Here is a 15,550-nt window from a genome sequence, read left to right on the forward strand (position 1 = left end):
GTTGTGTCCGACTCTGCGCGACCCCATAGACGGCAGCCGATGAAGCTCCCCTGTCCCTGGGATTCTCCAGGCAAGAACACTGGAGTGGGTTGCTATTTCCTTGCCCAATGCAGGAAAGTGAAAAGTGAAACTGAAGTCGCTTAGTCGTGTCCGACTCTTAGCGACGCCATGGACTGCAGCCCACCAGGCTCCTCCGTCCGTGGGATTTTCCAGGCAAGAGTACTGGAGTTGGGTGCCATTGCCTTCTCCAGATCACGGTGCTAATGATGAAGATAATAACAGCTGACCCTTACTGAATAATTAACATATATCAAAGATCAACAAACTTCTTCAGAACATCCATCTCTTACTATGCCAAATAACCCTACTGTGTGGCTAACAGTGAAAGGTTCCATAATAATATTATTACTACATATGAAGAAACTAAAGGTTAAAGAGAATCTGATAAAGAGTGGATTAATCCAAGTCACTCTCATGCTCTTCACCACCATTCTATTCTGCGTCCTTACACATAAAAATAGTGAGGATGTCATTGTAGTGATTTTGCAGTATCTACAAATATCAAATTATTAGTACACCTGAAACTAATACAATGTTATATGTCAATGATACTCAATGTAAAAAATAAACAAATAAATAGTGAGGACGTTAACTAAAGTAACATGATACAGTAGCCAAAACAGGATGACAGCTTCCCACACCCAATTACAGAGTACCCAAAAAGGGCTCTCAGAAAGCAACTTCTACCTAATATAAAAGTTAACAGTTGTATTTGTGGTAGAAGGGAGAAAGGGCAAGAGGGAGAAAAGCAAAAGCATGAGGAAAAAACCCAAAAGACCCACATCACCTAAAAAAAAACATACAGCCTTTGTTCCTGGGCCTAAACTCAACATTCAAAAAAGGAACATCATGGCATCTGGTCCCATCACTTCATGGCAAACAGATGGGGAAAAAGTGGAAACAGTGTCAGATTTCATTTTGGGGGGGCTCCAAAATCACTGTGGACAGTGACTGTAATCATGGAATTAAACAACACTTGCTCCTTGGAAGAAAAACTATGACACCATATTAAAAAGTTGAGACATCACTTTGCTGACAAAGGTCTGTGTGGTCAAAGCTATGGTTTTTCCAGTAGTCATGTATGGATGTGAGAGTTGGACTGTGAAGAAGGCTGAGCACCCCAGAATTGATGCTTTTGAACTGTGGTGTTTGAGAAGACTCTTGAGAGTCCCTTGGACTGCAAGGAGATCCAACCAGTCCATCCTAAAGGAAATCACTCCTGAATATTCACTGGAAGGACTGATGCTGATCCAATACTATGGCCACTGATGCGAAGAACTGAGTCATTGGAAAAGACCCTGATGCTGAGAAAGATTGAAGGCAGGAGGAGCAAGGCAACAACAGAGGATGAGACAGTTGGATGGCATCACCAACTCAATGAACATGAGTTTGGGTAAGCTCCGGGAGTTGGTTATGGATGGAAGCCTGGCATGCTGCATTCCATGGGTCACAAAGAGTCGGACATGACTTAGTGACTGAATTACAATCACCTGGACCTAAAAGTATCAAGAGTACCTGAGTGCTCAGGGCCCTACTGCCGTCTACACACACAGGTCCAGGACCAGACTGTGCTTCCCCTACCCGGTCAGCTGACACACTTACTGCATCTGAATAGTCCAGGAGTAACGATGAAGCCTCAGCATGCAAAAGAGCTCAAGAGTTTCAAAAGCAAGACTTTTTGTTTCGCATTTCCAGCCTTTGAGAATGACAATTAGCTATATGTGAGGGGGCGAGGGGCTTCCCTTGTGGCTCAGCTGGTAGAGAATCTGCCGGCAATGCAGGAGACCTGGGTTTGATCCCTGTGTTGGGAAGATCCCCTAGAGAAGGGAAAGGCTACCCACTCCAGTATTCTGGCCTGGAGAATTCCATGGACTGTACAGTCCATGGGGTCGAAAAGAGTCAGACACGACTGAGCAACTTTCACTTCACTTCAGAGGGGGCGCAAGGGGGGAAAGAATCTAAAAGAAAAGGAGAAACAAAGCTAAATATGTCTGACATCCCACTATCCCTTGGGAGGATAGCTATGCTATGCTATGTAGGCGTGCTCAGCCATGTCTGACTCTTTGTGACCCCATGGACTACAGCCTGCCAGGTGCCTCTATCCATGGGATTCTCCAGGCAAGAATACTGGAGTGGGTTGTCATTTCCTCTTACAGGGGATCTTCCCAACACAGGGATCGAAGCCAAGTCTCCTGAGTGGAGTCTTTATCACTTCGTCCCCTGAGAAGCCCATGGGAGGACACTATCCTACACTAAGGATATACACAGCTACTCTCTTCAAAATAAATCCTGCAGGTAAAGGGTTATCCCCATTCTATTCCAATGTTACATACACACTCCAATAGAGAGATCAGCGTTCCTTCCAAAGTTATAATGAGACCATGTGCAAAGAAAAAGTGTCTAAAGTCATGAAATCTGGGGGCAGAAATGCAAATTCATATCAAATTCACAACCAACCCAGTGTCAGTCATGGCACAATATAGCAGACTGGAAACTCCTTGAGAACAGGGACCTTCCACTGGGTATCTGCCAGACACCCAATCAGCCCTTTCTACCCATGCTAGGGAAGCAACTGTGTTTCTCACTAACAACTTACCAGCAAACAAACAGTTTATAGTTTAATGTTTAAAATGTATTTAGGTAGGACTTCCTTGGTAGTCCAATGGTTAAGACTGCCTTCCAACGCAGGGGGTATAGGTTTGATCCCTGGTCAGGGAGCTAAGATCCCCCATGCCTCACAGCCAAAAAAAAAACCAAAACAAAACATAAAACAGAAGCAATACTGTAATAAATTCAATAAAGACTTTAAAAATGGTCCACATCAAAAACAACAAACAAACTTATAAAAGCATAAATTTTTCTAAAGCCTTAAAATCTAAAATTTATTTGAGCAGAATAAATATACTTTTATCAAAATAGCAAGTTTCTAGCAGGACAGTTCCATTCTGGAGGTTTAAGGGAAAAACAAAAACCTGGAGCTGTTGCCCCCAAGTACTGAATTAGCTCTGACTTCACCACTAGTGCCTCCTTAACAGAATGTTCCATCCATTATCTGCAACTTACCGGTGCAAATAAATTATCCTCATAAATGCTCAGGCTTGGGAGCCCGAGGCTGAACAAGTGGAACCCAAGGCCCAGAATCTAAAGTCAGAAGACCCCGCATGTTCAAGTCCAGGCTTTTCCTATGCTGTTTGTGCGACCCTGGACAAGTCAATTTGACAATTTATTTTTTAGGAGGGGAAATACCTGTTCCACCTACCTCACCGCATCAATGTTGTCATTAAATGGAGAAGCTGCTCCAAAGGGGTCACTCGCCATCCTGCCGCCCTCGTGCCCCCAACCCCCAGTCCAGCCCAAGACGGAAGAGTTGGAGACCCTCCTGTAGGTCCTTCGCGGCGCTCGGGAAAGGATGCTAACCTCATCGCCCTCCCCTGGGGACAGCGGCGACGCGCGCCCTGACATCCGCTGCCGCCGCCGCAGCGCCAGGCCACCATCCCGGCGCGCCTTCGGGGTCCTTCCCCCCGCGTTTCCCAGATTCGCCCCGCGCCGGCAACCCCCGACCCGCCGGGCGCCTCTTTTGCCCCCTGGTGGCGCGTGGACCCCAGCCCGCGGGGGGGCTGCACCGTCTCGCCTCCGCGCGCCTGCAGCTCCGCTCGGGTTGGGGCCAGACTCCGATAGGCTTGGCCCCCGGGAGCCTGGAGTCCTCACCTCCCCAAGTCCGGCGGGGGCGAGGTGGTCGCGAGGTTGCAGCTTACCGGGGAGCTTGAGCGCCCTGGACAGCACGGTCGCCATGGTGGAGGCCCCGGTGCGCGTGCGCGCGCTCGCGTCCTGCCGGGAAGTGTAGTTCGCAGCCGAGGTGCGCGGGGCCGGGACCTGAAAAGGTGGGAGCCGGGCGGCGTGGCAGGGCCTGGAGGAGGCGCCCGCTGCCGCCTCCGCGCCCACGTGCGCGCTCCTGCCCCTCCACCCTGCCCCCTCCGGGACAGATGCCTTACTGGGCAGGTCAAGTCACCGCTCTGAGCCTCACTCTCCTCCCCCGTGAAATGGGGATCTGATACAGCCCACGGGCTTGCAGTGAGCACGGAATGAGATAATAGATAGGAGGCAAGGGTTGTGAAATACGCCTGGGCTTTGGAGTCAGACGGGTTTGAATTCAGCCCGCATCCCTCGCTGGGCCATCTAGGGCAAGTCACTTGTATGACTAACCTAAGGCTTAGATATGGAGATAATAGCACCTACTTCAGGAGCATATTGTGAGGATGATATTACATAATCTATTTAAAACGCGTAGCACACAGCAGGCACCTAGTAAGTGTGTTTTCTCTACGTTTCTCAGGTTAAAGGCGAGGTTTCCCCTGGAGCTCTAAGCTTCATCTCTGGTTACCAGTTCTTTACAGGGATCCACTCAGCACCCTACCCCGCAGCCTCCAGCTTGAAGGGTCTAAGGACGCAAGACCAGTCCTGTTTCTTCCCCTCAGGCACCAAGAGGTAGGCATTTTAGTCCAGGACTGCTGAAGACAGTATTTATCTTAGAACTGAAGCAGACCTTAGAGATTCCATGTTTTACTGAAGAGAAAACTAAGGTCTATAAAGGTGATGTGACTTCTTAGTGGCAAACAGAAGTTCTAAGAGCTCTCTCACTTGGACTGCCTTATTTGCATGAGAAACAGTCTTAGGACTGTCCTGTGGGGGCATTCCCAGCATTCTTCAGTTATCTCCACTGCACTTTACCCCACACAAAAATATAATATCACTCACATCGACAGAGGGAAGATTCTGGAGCCAGGCCGTGCTTGCATGAGCATGAATGCTGAGTCACTTCAATCTTGTTCCACTCTTTTCCACCCCATGGACTGTAGCCCAGCAGGCTCCTCTAACCATGGGATTCTCCAGGCAAGAATACTGGAGTGGGTTGCCATGCCCTTCTTCAGGGGATCTTCCCCACCCAGAGATCAAACTTGGGTCCTCCATATTACAGGTGGAGTCTTTACCTTCTGAGCCAACAAGGAAGCCCTCCTGAGAATTAAATGGAGACATGCAAAGCACACAGAACCATGTGTGGCACTGCGTGTTTTGTGTTAGCTCTCCTTTTTATTAATAATTTATTACTTTTTGACAATGAAATAACAATAATAAATTTAATAATACTTTAATTAGTTAGTTAAGTTGCTCAATCATGTCCAACTCTTTGCAACCATGTGGACTGTAGCCCACCAGGCTCCTCCATCCATGGGATTCTCCAGGCAAGAATACTGGAGTCGGTTGCCGTTTCCTTCTCCCGGGAATCTTCCTGACCCAGGGATCGAACCCAGGTCTCCCACAATGCAGGCAGACGCTTTAACCTCTGAGTCACCAGGGAAGCCCCCTAATAACTTAATAATAAATTTAATAATACTTTAACAGATTAGTAAAATTAGTTGTTTATTCGTTGTGTGTACTACCATTCCCAAAATGTCCACTGACACTTCTCTGGAGGTATGATTAAAAACCATGTTTGACATCTATGTAGGTCATCTAAGAAAAGCACCATGACCGGTCACAGTAAACCAGTAGAGGCTTACCTGATATCAGATTAGCTAACTGGAACACATCCTTGAGATCTAAAGACCGAGAAAAATAACCTTTAAGCTGAGTAGAATCAGTTTCTGCTGTAGGATAGGAACTTGAGTTTCTGGGAGAGGATGCCTGTGAGCTGAAATAGCCAGAAACACAGGAGAGCAGGGAAGGAGAAAATCTGTCCATTTTTCTTTTCATCACATCCCTTTTTATGTGATGAAAGTAAAATAAATTGTACAAGGGAATTTCCTGGTGATCCAATGGTGAAGACTCAGGCTTTCATTGCCTTGGACCGAGGTTCAATCCCTGGCCAGGTAACTAAGATCCCAAAAGCCGCACAGTATGGCCAAAATTTTTTTTTAATTTTTAATTAAGTTGTACAAAGTTTGATTAAAACTTTTCTTAAAACTATACTGTTGGGACATCCCTGGTGGTCTAGTGGCTAAGAATCCACACTTCCATTGCAGGGGGCACAGATTTGATCCCTGGGTCAGGGACCTAAGGGTAAACACTCCACCTGCAATGCAGAAGACCTAGGTACGATCCCTGGGTGGGGAAGATCCCCTGGAGAAGGAAATGGCAACCCACTCCAGTATTCTTGCCTGGAGAATCCCATGGTCAGAGGAGTCTGGCAGGCTGCAGTCCATGCAGAGGCACTGAGCCACGAATACCTTCACTTTCACTTTTCAGGGAACTAAGGTTTTACACAGGTGTGGCCCCCCAAATAAATCAAATAAATAAAAATAAAATTCTAAAAAGGAAAAGAGAATAATAGCATGCATTAAAAAAAAAACTATCATCACCCATAGCACTTACATTTGTGCAGCACATGTGTGTAATTGTATGTGCATCCCACAGATATGGCATCTCTAGCCCTTTTTATGCCTAATCTTTTGGGCATTCCCCCTTTCCCCATCATCACCCCAGCTCTGCCAGAATGATTTTCAGGGGGACACAGATGCCAAGGAGTCCCTCCCTCCTGGCTCCCTGACCTTGCCTCCTCTTTGGCTCTCTTAACTCCAGAAATCTCTCCCATCCCCTCCACTTTTCCCCCTCATTTTAACATAGGAACCACAGCTTAAAACAGTGTTTCTCACATTTAATGTACTTTCGTTCAATTACAGGGAAAAACTCAAAGCAGCCACCGAACAAATCAGAATCCTCGACTTTTACCTAAAGAAAACCTGTGACATGCTCTCTAGTCACCTGGCGGACTTAAGTGCCTTGCTGTGCAAACTGCCCCCCACCCCACCCCCGACACTGAGGGCACCCTGGAAAATGCAAACACCTGGGCCTCCTGGCTTTCTTACCTGACCTCTATAGGAGGAGTGAAACTGGGGGGCTGGGAAGACAAGCCTGAGGACAGCCCACCCTGTCTGACCACTGTGCCTGCCGTGAAGAAAAGAAATTCTATATATGACAGTCACAGCTGAAACCGCAGAACCTATTCTGGTCTCCCTACAAGGATCTGCAGTGGGACTGTTCCTCCTCACCTTCTAAGCTTCCAATACTTTGTGGTGGAAAACAGTATTTGCTGATTTTTATGACCATTGTGATGCCCAATGTATTAGTCCTTCAGTTGTGTCCAACTCTATGACCCCATGGACTGTGGCCCACTAGGCTCCTCTGTCCGGGGGATTCTCCAGGCAAGAATACTGGAGTGAGTAGCCATTCCCTTCTCCAGGCAAGAATACTGGAGTGAGTAGCCATTCCCTTCTCCAGGGAATCTTCCCGACCCAGGGATTGAACCCGGGTCTCGAACACTGCAGGCAGATTCTTTACTGTCAGAGCCACCAGGGAAGCCCGGCTGTTGCTGCTCAGTCGCTTCAGTCACTTCAGTCGTGTCCGACTCTGCGACCCCATAGACAGCAGCCCACCAGGCTCACCATCCCCGGGACTCTCCAACTCTCCAGGCAAGAACACTGGAGTGCGTTGCCATTTCCTCCTCCAATGCATGAAAGTGAAAAGTGAAAGCGAAGTCGCTCAGTCGTGTCCGACTCTTAGCCACCCTATGGACTGCAGCCCACCAGGCTCCTCCGTCCATGGGATTTTCCAGGCAAGAGTACTGGAGTGGGGTGCCATTGCCTTCTCCGCCAGGGAAGCCCTAGTATTGCTCAAAAATCTCCAAGCGTCCTCCATGGGCTCACAGGCAAATCTGATCATCTGGTACTTTCCCATTCTCTAGACAATACGTTCCGTTCTACTGGTCATGACTCTCCTACAAGCTTTTACCACTTCCTCTTGAAATCGGTACCTCACAGCAGCTGCCACCCCTCCCTCCTGGCACCGCTGGAGCCGTCCCAAGCCTCATGGCCATTTCTGCCTCCTTTCAGAAACTGTTACTTCTTCCTGTATCTCCCACCAGCCAGTGCCACCTCATATTTGAGTGCTGTTGAAATGTCAAAGCTGTTCAGGGCAGTGGCAGGTGGGGAAGACTGTCCTTTCTGTGTTAGACACTTGATTAGAAAAACAAATGCCATGCTGCCTTTTCCTCAAGGTCAAATGTAGTATTTTCATTAAACAGTGCTATTTGTTTTACCCAGTGAGTCAGTCGGGGCAAGGTTATTGCCATTATCAACAATCTTAAAACTTCAGTGGTTTTCAAGAATCAGGTCATTTCTGCTCATGGCAAGGTCAAGGTGAAGGTGGGGATAATCAGCCCTGAGACTCTATTCCTCCAGATCATTCAGGGAACCAGCTTCTTCTGCCTGGTGCTTCTTCCTCCCTAAGGCCTTCGAGTCCCCAATGGATCATCTATATCTTATGATCATGCAGGAAGTTTATGGGCCAGGACTGGAGGTGATATATGTGACCTCTGCCCACATTTATTTAGCCAAAACTTAGAAACAAAATGGGCTTCCCTGGTGGCACAGATACTAAAGAATCTGCCTGCAATGCAGGTTTGATCCCTGGGTTGGAAAGATCCCCTGGAGGAGGAAATGGCAAATCACTCCAGTATTCTTGCCTGGAGAATCCCATGGACAGAGGAGCCTGCTGGGCTACAGTCCTGGTGGGCTGGAGTCGCAAAGGGAGTCAACACAACTGAGCAACTAACTAGATGCAAAATAGGTTTGCCAGGGAGATATAGGTGTAGAAAGGAAAGGAAACAGTTTGGTGAGCTTCGAGCCAGTCTCTGCGACCCCAGTCACCCCATATTTTTACAGGATACAGACCTGAGTCCTCAGTTTTGGGGAGGGTCGTCAGGCTCTGCTCTACTTAGAAACATTCTTCTTTTCTAGGGACTAAAGCTTCGCTCTGGAACTGAGCTTGTTGTCCCGAGTTAGGACTTGCTGCTGCATCTAAGGGCAAGCTCTCCTGGGAGGTTCCTCAGCCTCTCCACGGATGACCATTCCTCCATCCGTCAGCAGGGCCAGGGCCAGTCTGAACTCTCTGGCAGACACGCCTCAGGCTCAGAGTATTGTCCCTGCTGCTACAGGGGTGCCAAAGAGATTGAATCAGGGAGCAATACCTATGAGATCAAAAAGGAAAAATACTGTGGGCGTTCCTGATAGCTCAGTTGGTAAAGAATCCGCCTGCAATGCAGGAGACCCCTGTTTGATTCCTGGGTCAGGAAGATCCCCTGGAGAAGGGATAGGCTACCCACTGCAGTATTCTGGCCTGAAGAATTCCATGGACTGTATAGTCCATGGGGCTGCAAACAGTCAGACACAACTGAGTGAATTTCACTTTCTTTCTTTCACTATAGCAAATAACAGCAATAGCATGGGGACTACATTGGTGGCGGAGAGGATAAGAATCCACTTCCCAATGCAAGGGACACAGGTTTGATCCCTGGTCAGGGAAGATCCCACATGCCAAGCAGCAACTAAGTCCAGGCTGGAACTACTGACCCCGAGCTCTAGAGCCCACACACCACAAGAAAGAGTAGCCCCCACTCTCCATAACTAGAGAAAAGCATGCCAGCAGTAACAGACACCTAGCATAACCAAAACTTTTAAAATAAATTGTTTTTTTAAAACAGCCCACTGTCCCTCTAATATTTAAGAAATGACAGCAGGGAGATGGAGAAAAGCAAAGGAAGTGCTCAGCAAAAATCTGGGGATGAGATGCAAGTGCCAAGGAGCCTATGATACCAGCCTTGCATTGAGAGCAGGAAGTTTGAAAAGGGGAGGTACAGGTGGCACATTTACTTCCCATCACAGAGAACCTCACTCTCTGATCAAGAGTTGCATGGCTAATCACGGAGACAAACAGGTTTATGTTCGGAGTTTAGTTCAGTTCACTCGCTGAGTCTCGTCTGACTCTTTGCGACCCCACGGATTGCAGCCCTCCAGGTTTCCTTATCTGACACCAACACCCAGAGCCCGCTCAAACTCATGTCCATTGAGTTGGTGATGCCATCCAACCATCTCATCCTCTTTCGCTCTTTTGTCCCCTTCTCCTCCCGCCTTCAATCTTTCCCAGCATCAGGGTCTTTTCCAATGAGTCAGTTCTTCACATCAGGTGGCCAAAGTATTGGACCTTCAGCTTCAGCATCAGTCCTTCTAATGTATATTTAGGACTAATTTCTTTTACAATTGACTGGTTTGATCTCCCTGCTGTTCAAAGGACTCTCAAAAATCTTCTCCAACACCACAGTTCAAAAGCATCAATTCTTCGGGGCTCAGCTTTCTTCATGGTTCCACTCTCACACATACATATATGACTACTGGGAAAACCATAGCTTTGACTAGGTGGACCTTTGTCGGAAAAGTAATGTCTCCGCTTTTTAATATGCTGTCTACGCTGGTCATAGCTTTCTTCCAAGGAGCAAGTATCTTTTAATTTCATGGCTGCAATCACCATCAGCAGTGATTCTGGAGACCAAAAAAATAAAATCTCTCACTGTTTCCATTGTTTCCCCATCTATTTGCCGTGAAGTGATGGGACCAGATGCCATGATCTTAGTTTTCTTAATGTTGAGTTTTAAGCCAACTTTTTCACTTTCCTCTTTCACTTTCATCAAGAGGTTCTTTAGTTCTTCTCTTTCTGCCATAAGGGTGATGTCACCTGCATATCTGAGGTTATTGATATTTCTCCCAGCAATCTTGATTCCAGCTTGTGCTTCACCCAGCTGGGCATTTCGCATGATGTACTCTGCATAGAAGTTATATAAGCAAGGTGACAATATACAGCCTTGACATACTCCTTTCCAATTTGGAACCAATCAGTTGTTCCAGGTCTGGTTCTATTGCTTCTTGACCTGCATACAGGTTTCTGAGGAGGCACGTAAGGTGGTCTAGTATTGCTGTCTCTTTAGGAATTTTCCACAGATTGATGTGATCCACACACTCAGAGGCTTTAGTGTAGTCAATGAAGCAGAAGTAGGTGTTTTTCTGGCACTCTCTTGCTTTTCTGTGATCCAATGGATGTTGGCAATTTGATCTCTGGTTCCTCTGCCCTTTCTAAAACCAGCTTGAACATCTGGAAGTTCTCAGTTCACGTACTGCTGAAGCCTGGCTTGGAGAATTCTGAGCATTACTTTACTAGCATGTGAGATGAATGCAATCGTGTGGTAGTTTGAGCATTCTTTGGCATTGCCTTTCTTTGGGATTGGAATGAACACTGACCTTTCCAGTCCTGTGGCCACTGCTGAGTTTTCCAAATTTGCTGGCATATTAAGTGCAGCACTTTCACATCATCTTTTAGGATTTGAAATAGCTCAACTGGAATTCCGTCACCTCTACTAGCTTTGTTCATAGCGATGCTTCCTAAGGTCCACTTGACTTCACACTCCAGGATGTCTGGCTCTAGGTGAGTGATCACACCATCGTGGTTATCTGGGTCATTAAGATCTTTTTTGTATAATTCTTCTGTATATTCTTGCCACTTCTTCTTAATATCTTCTGCTTCTGTTAAGTCCATACCGTTCTGTCCTTTATTGTGCCCATCTGTGCATGAAATGTTCCCTTGGCATCTGTAATTTTTTTGAAGAGATTTCTGCTGCTGCTGCCAAGTCACTTCAGTAATGTCCGACTCTGTGCGACCACATAGATGGCAGCCCAGCAGGCTCCTCCATCCCTGGGATTCTCCAGGCAAGAATACTGGAGTGGGTTGCCGTTTCCTTCTCCAGAGAAGAGATCTCCACTCTTTCCCATTCTGTTGTTTTCCTCTATTTCTTTGCATTGACCACTGAGGAAGGCTTTCTTACCTCACCTTGCTTTTCTTTGGAATTCTGAATTCAGATGGATATATCTTGACTTTTCTCCTTTGCTTTTTACTTTTCTTCTTTTCTCAGCTATTTGTAAGGCCTCCTTAGACAACCATTTTGCCTTTTTGCATTTCTTCTTCTTGGGGATGGTTTTGGTCACTGCCTCCTGTACAATGTCATGAACCTCTGTCCATAGTTCACCAGGCACTCTATCAGATCTAATCCCTTGAATCTATTTGTCACTTCCACTGTATAATCATAAAGGATTTGATTTAGGTCATACTTGAGTGGTCTTGTGGTTCCCTACTTTCTTCAACTTAAGTCTGAATTTTGCAATAAAGAGTTCGTGATCTAAACCACAGTTAGTTCTCGGTCTTATTTTTGCTGACTGTGTAAGCTTCTCCATCTTTAGTCGCAAAGAATATAATCAATCTGATTTCAGTATTGACCATCTGATGATATCCATGTGTAGAGTCATCTCTTGTGTTGTTGGAAGAGGGTGTTTGCTATGACCAGTGAGTTCTCTTGGCGAAACTCTGTTAACCTTTGACCTGCTTCATTTTGTACTCCAAGGTCAAACTTGCCTTCTTGACTCCCTCCTTTTGCATTCCAGTCCTCTATAATGAAAAGAACATCTTTTTTGGGAGTTAGTTCTCGCAGGTCTTGTAGATCATCATTCAATTCAGTTCAGTTGCTCAGTCGTGTTTGACTCTTTGTGACCTCATGAACCGCAGCACACCAGGCCTCCCTGTCCATCACCAACTCCTGGAGTTTACTCAAACTCATCTCCACTGAGTCAGTGATGCCATCCAACTATCTCATCCTCTGTCATCCCCTTTTCCTCCTGCCCTCAATCTTTCCCAGCATCAGGATCTTTTCCAATGAGTCAGTTCTTCACATCAGGTGACCAAAGTATTGGAGTTTCAGCCTCAACATCAGTCCTTCCAATGAACACCAGGACCGATCTCCTTTAGGATGGACTGGTTGGATTTCCTTGCAGTCCAAAGGACTCTCAAGAGTCTTCTCCAACACCAGTTCAAAAACATCAGTTCTTCAGCCCTCAGATTTCTTTATAGTCCAACTCTCATCCATACATGACCACTGGAAAAACAGCCTTGACTAGATGGACCTTTGTTGACAAAGTAATGTCTCTGCTTTTGAATGTGCTATCTAGGTTGGTCGTAACTTTCCTTCCAAGGAGTAAGCGTCTTTTAGTTTCATGGCTGCAATCACCGTCTGCAGTGATTTTTTTTGGAGCCCCAAAAAATAAGTCTGACACTGTTTCCACTGTTTCCCCATCTATTTGCCACCAAGTGATGGGACCGGATGCCATGATCTTCGTTTTCTGAATGTTGAGCTTTAAGCCAACTTTTTCACTCTCCTTTTTCACTTTCATCAAGAGGCTCTTTAGTTCTTCTTCACTTTCTGCCATACGGGGGGTGTCATCCGCATATCTGAGGTTATTGATATTTCTCCCGGCAATCTTGATTCCAGCTTGTGCTTCTTCCAGCCCAGCATTTCTCATGATGTACTCTGCATATAAGCTAAATAAGCAGGGTGACAATATGCAGCCTTGACATACTCCTTTTCCTATTTGGTACCAGTCTATTGTTCCATGTCCAGTTCTAACTGTTGCTTCCTGGCCTGCATACAGGTTTCTCAAGAGGCAGGTCAGGTGGTCTGGTATTCCCATCTCTTTCAGATTTTTCCACAGTTTATTGTGATCCACACAGTCAAAGGCTTTGGCATAGTCAATAAAGCAGAAATAGATGTTTTTCTGGAAATCTCTTGCTTTTTGGATGATCCAGCAGATGTTGGCAATTTGATCTCTGGTTCCTCTGCCTTTTCTAAAACCAGCTTGACCATCTGGAAGTTCACAGTTCACGTATTGCTGAAGCCTGGCCTGGAGAATTTTAAGCATCACTTTACTAGCATGTGAGATGAGTGCAATTGTGCGGTAGTTTGAGCATTCTTTGGCATTGCCTTTCTTTGGGACTGGAATGAAAACTGACCTTTTCCAGTCCTGTGGCCACAGCTGAGTGTTCCCAATTTGCTGGCATATTGCATAGGTAATCATAGAGCTGTTCAACTTCGGCTTCTTTGGCACTAGTGGTTAGGGCATAGACTTGGATTACTGTGATAATGAATGGTTTGCCTTGGAAACAAACAGAGATCATTCTGTCTTTTTACAGACTATGCCCAAGTACTGCATTTTTCACTCTTTCGTTGACTATGAGAGCTAATCCATTTCTTCTAATGGATTTTTGCCCACAGCAGTAGATATAATGGTCATCTGAATTAATTTTGCCCATTCCAGTCCACTTTAGTTCACTGATTCCTAAAATGTTCACTCTTGCCATCTCCTGTTTGACCACTTGCAATTTACCTTGACTCATGGACCTAACATTCCAGGTTCCTATGCAATATTGGTCTTTACAGCATCAGACTCCACCTCCATCACCAGCCACATCACAACTGGGAGTTGTTTTCGCTTTGGCTCTGTCTCTTCATTCTTTCTGGAGTTATTTCTCCACCATATTGGGCACCTACCGACCTGGGGAGTTCATCTTTCAGTATCATATCTTTTTGCCTTTCCATACCGTTCATGGGGTTCTCAAGGCAAGAATACTGAAGTGGCTTGCCATTCCATTCTCAGTGGACCACGTTTTGTCAGAACTCTCCACCATGACTTGTCCATCTTTGGTGGCCCTGCACAACATGGCTCACAGTTTCACTGAGTTAGACAAGGCTGTGATCCAAGTGATCAGTTCGGTTGGTTTTCTGTAATTGTGGTTTCCATTCTGTCTGCCCTCTGATGGACAAGAGTAGGAGGTTTGTGGAAGCTTCCTGATGGGAGGAATTGGCTGGGGGGGAATCTGGGTCTTGCTCTGATGGGCAGGGCTATGCTCAGTAAATCTTTAATTCAATTTTCTGTTGATGGATATTCCCAGAGCATCCCTTAATAAAACACAGGGGCTCAAGGTCATGCTACAATTGTTCTTACTCTGACATGGAGAAGGAACAATTTAACTCAGTAATCACTGAACATGTGGTACTGCGGTAAGTACTAGGGACAAAGAGAGGATTGTCTTCTTCTCTGTTTGACTTCTAATTACTGGAATATTTCATTGCTCAATCCTGAGATTTTTCTTCTTATCTCAGAAACTGTATGTTCATTTCTTTACATCTATTATTCCCCATTTTATCTCCATCTAAATGTCTCCATAGACTTCCAAGCTTGTGTGTACCAACTGGCTACTTGAAATACATATTTAGTAATGTCATAGATATCATAATTTACATGCTCAAAATAAAACTGTTGTTTCCCCACTCATCAAAAATAAAAAAACATAAAAATAAAACAATAGGGCTCATCCAGCTTAAACTCATATAGACTTCCAATCAATAGAACTTTCTAGACTAGTCTAGCATAACCTAGACTATAAAATGCTTTCTGGGCCCTGAGATTTAAACAAAGTCTTCTTAACAACTCCCTAGCTGGCACATATGTTGAAGAGTGACAATTGTAAAAAGGATAACCAACAAGGACCTACTGAATAGCACATTGAACTCTACTCAATATTCTGTAACAGCCTAATCAGGAAAAGAATTTGAAAAACAATAGATACATATATGTGTATAACTGAATCACTTTGTCATCACACCTGAAACTAACACATTGTTAGCCAACTGCTGTCCAATATAAAATAAAAAGTTTACAAAAAAAAAAGAAAGACAGTAATTAAGGACAGATCCACCAGAATTGACGCTTCCAAACTGCAGTGG

The 15,550-nt window shown here is 45.7% G+C and overlaps 1 protein-coding gene across 1 annotated transcript in view; it reads right to left on the minus strand.

The window, feature by feature from the left end:
• Positions 1 to 15,550, minus strand: part of FAM234B (family with sequence similarity 234 member B) — a 68,870-nt gene that overhangs the window by 35,824 nt on the left and 17,496 nt on the right. The window contains exon 2 of the mRNA XM_052640616.1: positions 3,816 to 3,933. Coding sequence (XP_052496576.1) covers positions 3,816 to 3,933 — 118 coding nt within the window. The remainder of the gene's footprint in view (positions 1 to 3,815; positions 3,934 to 15,550) is intronic.

Source organism: Budorcas taxicolor, chromosome 5 (genome assembly GCF_023091745.1).
Source record: "Budorcas taxicolor isolate Tak-1 chromosome 5, Takin1.1, whole genome shotgun sequence".
Classification (NCBI taxonomy): domain Eukaryota; kingdom Metazoa; phylum Chordata; class Mammalia; order Artiodactyla; family Bovidae; genus Budorcas; species Budorcas taxicolor.